Consider the following 3,369-nt stretch of genomic DNA (forward strand, 5'->3'; position numbering starts at 1 on the left):
CAATAAACTTGTTTGATCCCTTGATACAACCTTTGCTTTAAAGGATTTGGGACAGCTCACCTACTTCCTTGAACTTCAAGTGTATTACCTTGACTTTGGCCTTATCATTAATCAAGTGAAATACGTTGATGATCTCCTACAAAGATTACAGCTTACAAATCTAAACTTTCCCTCTCACTTAGTGTGCTTGGCAAACATTTATCCATTGATGATGGTTCTCCTTTTAATGATCCCTTCATTTACAGGAGTACAGTAGGCGCACTATAATATCTCATAATAATAAGGCCCGACATTGTGTACATTGTAAATCACTTGAGCCAATTTCTTCAGAGACCCATAGATACTCATTGGCAAGTCTTCAAACGGGTTCTTCATATGTCAATGTAACAAAAAACTTTAGACTGTTGTTCCAACCCAGCTCCGATATATCAATCTCTGCATATTTTGATGCCGATTCGGCATCTAACATCGACGACCGCAAGTCTGTGGCAGCATATTGTGTGTTTATTGGCAATAGTCTAGTCTCTTGGTCATTCAAGAAGCAAACGGCTATGGCTCGATCAACCACTGAGTCTGAATACCGGGCCTTAACACATATTGCCTCTGAAATTATCTAGCTCAACCAATTGTTGTCAAAGCTTGGTATGCTATCCTCTGTCAAACCTATAATCTGGTGTGATTCAATCTTGTTTTTCATGCCATAACTAAACAGATTGAGATTAATGCTCATTTTGTGAGAGATCATATTCTTCGAGGGACCTTGGAAGTTCGGTATGTTTCATCATTCAGTCAGCTAGCTGACTATCTTAAAAACCACTTATACACTCTCATTTCCAATCTCTTCGCTCCAAATTTGGCATACTTGATTTACCCTCTCATTTGAGGGGATGTTACAATCTCTTCGCTCCAAATTTGGCATACTTGATTTACCCTCTCATTTGAGGGGATGTTACAAAGAAGACCTACAAGTCAACAACACCATTTTCAAATCTCTTTACAGACAATGATGTGTGCACACCTGTATTATAATTATTGTATTTTTTTTCCAAATTATTTCTCCTAATTTAACGGCCAACGGCTATATACACTGGAACATCATCCCTAACAAATACACAGAAAATACACAGAGGAAATATTCCAACGGCCTTCTTCTCTTTCTCCTCTTTTAATTGTCTTTCTAAACTGACCCACTCTCTCTTTTTTCAGCCTGTAAAGCCCGTGATTTGGACCTTAATGTCTATTTTAAGATAGGTAATTTATTCCATTTTGTTACTCTGTAATTTTTTGGAAAACCAATCAATTAGAAGTACAATGGGCTAGACTTACACTAGTAGCATAATTTGATTCTTGCAATTTTATTTTTAACATCCAAAATTTCTCTTCAGGAGTGATGTACATGACACACATATCGATGCTACACATGTCATTTACTTGAATAGTTTGTGTCCTTTTATTGATGAAGGTTTTGATTGAGAAGGTGATGGAAAAATGAATTTGAACTATAATAACTTGAAGTTGAAACCCCAAGATTTTTTGGTGCTTACAAACCATACAAAAGAGTAGATACTTTAAACAAAGTATCTAATACGACATTGATGTCCAACTAATCATAAACTCTATCATAAAAATCACTATTTCTTAAAAAAAAAATCCTTATAATTATCATACACTCATAACCACATAAATATCTACATAATTTTCTGCATAAATTCATAAATATATACCTCTTATATTTTATAATTAAATTAATCTAAGATAACATAGACTACTTGATAACATTATTTCATTAATCCAATCCAAAATATATGACATAATAATATAATATTATTATAAAAAAAAAAAGAAAAATACCCTATAAATCTTTTACCAAAATTTACCCAATAATTACTCAAATAATATAATTAAAGCAATTCGTCAAATATCATTAATCAAATTTAAATTTACCACATTATCAATCAAATATCAATTTACATTTACCAAAATACCAATTTAATTGATTAATCTAATTTAAAGTTGATCACAAAATTATCAATCAAAATCTAAAATTAAAGACAACAAAAATATCAACAATCAAGATTAAGAACAAATTTTGAAGACTACAAAAATATCAACAAACAAGATTAAGATCCAGCGAGCCGGCAAAATACCAAACCTTTGATTCTTAAAATTAAAAGAGGTATACACATTAATTCCTAATTAATTTTGTCAATTAACTCTTATCCTACTAGCATGTTATAAAAAACCAAACTAAATCACTTAATTAAATTATTAGCTTTAATTTGACAACGGCAGTAATTAACTTGTTCAAGCTATAATGTGAGTAGAGTAGAAGTCAAGAAAACGCTACCGCCAGCAAAAGAAACTAAACTCCACCGAATTGATTAAATTCACCCAAGTAACATTAATATCCTTGATTAATTGAGACTCTACGAATGACACACACCCGTAATCTTTAAAATGACAATAAACCACTTTAATTACCAACAAAAGTCATATCAATGACCTAAACAAACATATATTATATTACAAAAAACATATGAACGTGAAGATCAAATTTAAACCTCGAAATTTGTAAATTACTATCATAGTTTATACTATCCAGTGCCCGTAACTCCAAGGTCTTGTTTTTTGTCATCTTTCCCGGCGCCAAACACCGGACCGCCTTTCCCGGCGGCGTCTTGCACTTTGTCCTGAAGCTTATCGATCTGGATCATTCCGGCGTCCTCCCGGGAACGGAGATCGGTCTTGGTTCGATTCTCTCCGCCGGGGACGGACTCGTAAGTGGTGGCCGTGAACGACTCCTTCGGCTGCGCGCCCTGAGCTCCTGACATTGCCAGTTTATTTAATCATAGAAATAGAGAAATGGGGGGACTGGAACAGTGAAATGGATTAATTTATTAATGGGTTTGTTGGAATTTGGAAAAGATGAATGGGTTCGTGGCGGGCATGCAAAAGGAGAGAGTGAAATTGAAGCGTGGCGGCCATGGAAGAACTCCAAATTCTGCTCCTTTCACATGCAGCTGCCACCTCCTCGTCTCTCTCGCTCTCTTCTCGTCTTTTGATCAGCTTTTTCTGATGGATAGACTTTAAATTTTTTAGTTAAAAAATTACCCAACATGTAACACTTGTCTAACACTTTTTGGTCTGTTTGCCACGTTGTGTGAATTTTTTTGGTCAGAGTTGATTAGGACCTGTATACTATGTAATCTAAAAATAGAATTTGGAAAAGATGGAATTGAAAGAGAACAGAGTTTAGAATTGGTGGTAAATTCAAAACCTAAATTATTATTAATTAATTTATGAACTTATTTGAAGTTAAAATTTTTGTATAATTATTATTTTATAATATCATATAATATATTATATATT

At 33.6% G+C, this 3,369-nt stretch overlaps 1 protein-coding gene across 1 annotated transcript; it reads right to left on the reverse strand.

Moving 5' to 3' along the window:
* Positions 1 to 2,373: 2,373 nt before the first annotated feature.
* On the reverse strand, positions 2,374 to 3,073 carry LOC120074530. The gene has a single exon (XM_039027685.1). It carries the CDS (start codon positions 2,829 to 2,831, stop codon positions 2,595 to 2,597), a length of 237 nt encoding a protein of 78 aa, XP_038883613.1. The 5' UTR covers positions 2,832 to 3,073; the 3' UTR covers positions 2,374 to 2,594.
* Positions 3,074 to 3,369: the final 296 nt, after the last annotated feature.

The sequence above is a fragment of the Benincasa hispida genome, chromosome 3 (assembly GCF_009727055.1).
Source record: "Benincasa hispida cultivar B227 chromosome 3, ASM972705v1, whole genome shotgun sequence".
In the NCBI taxonomy this organism is placed as follows: Eukaryota; Viridiplantae; Streptophyta; class Magnoliopsida; order Cucurbitales; family Cucurbitaceae; genus Benincasa; species Benincasa hispida.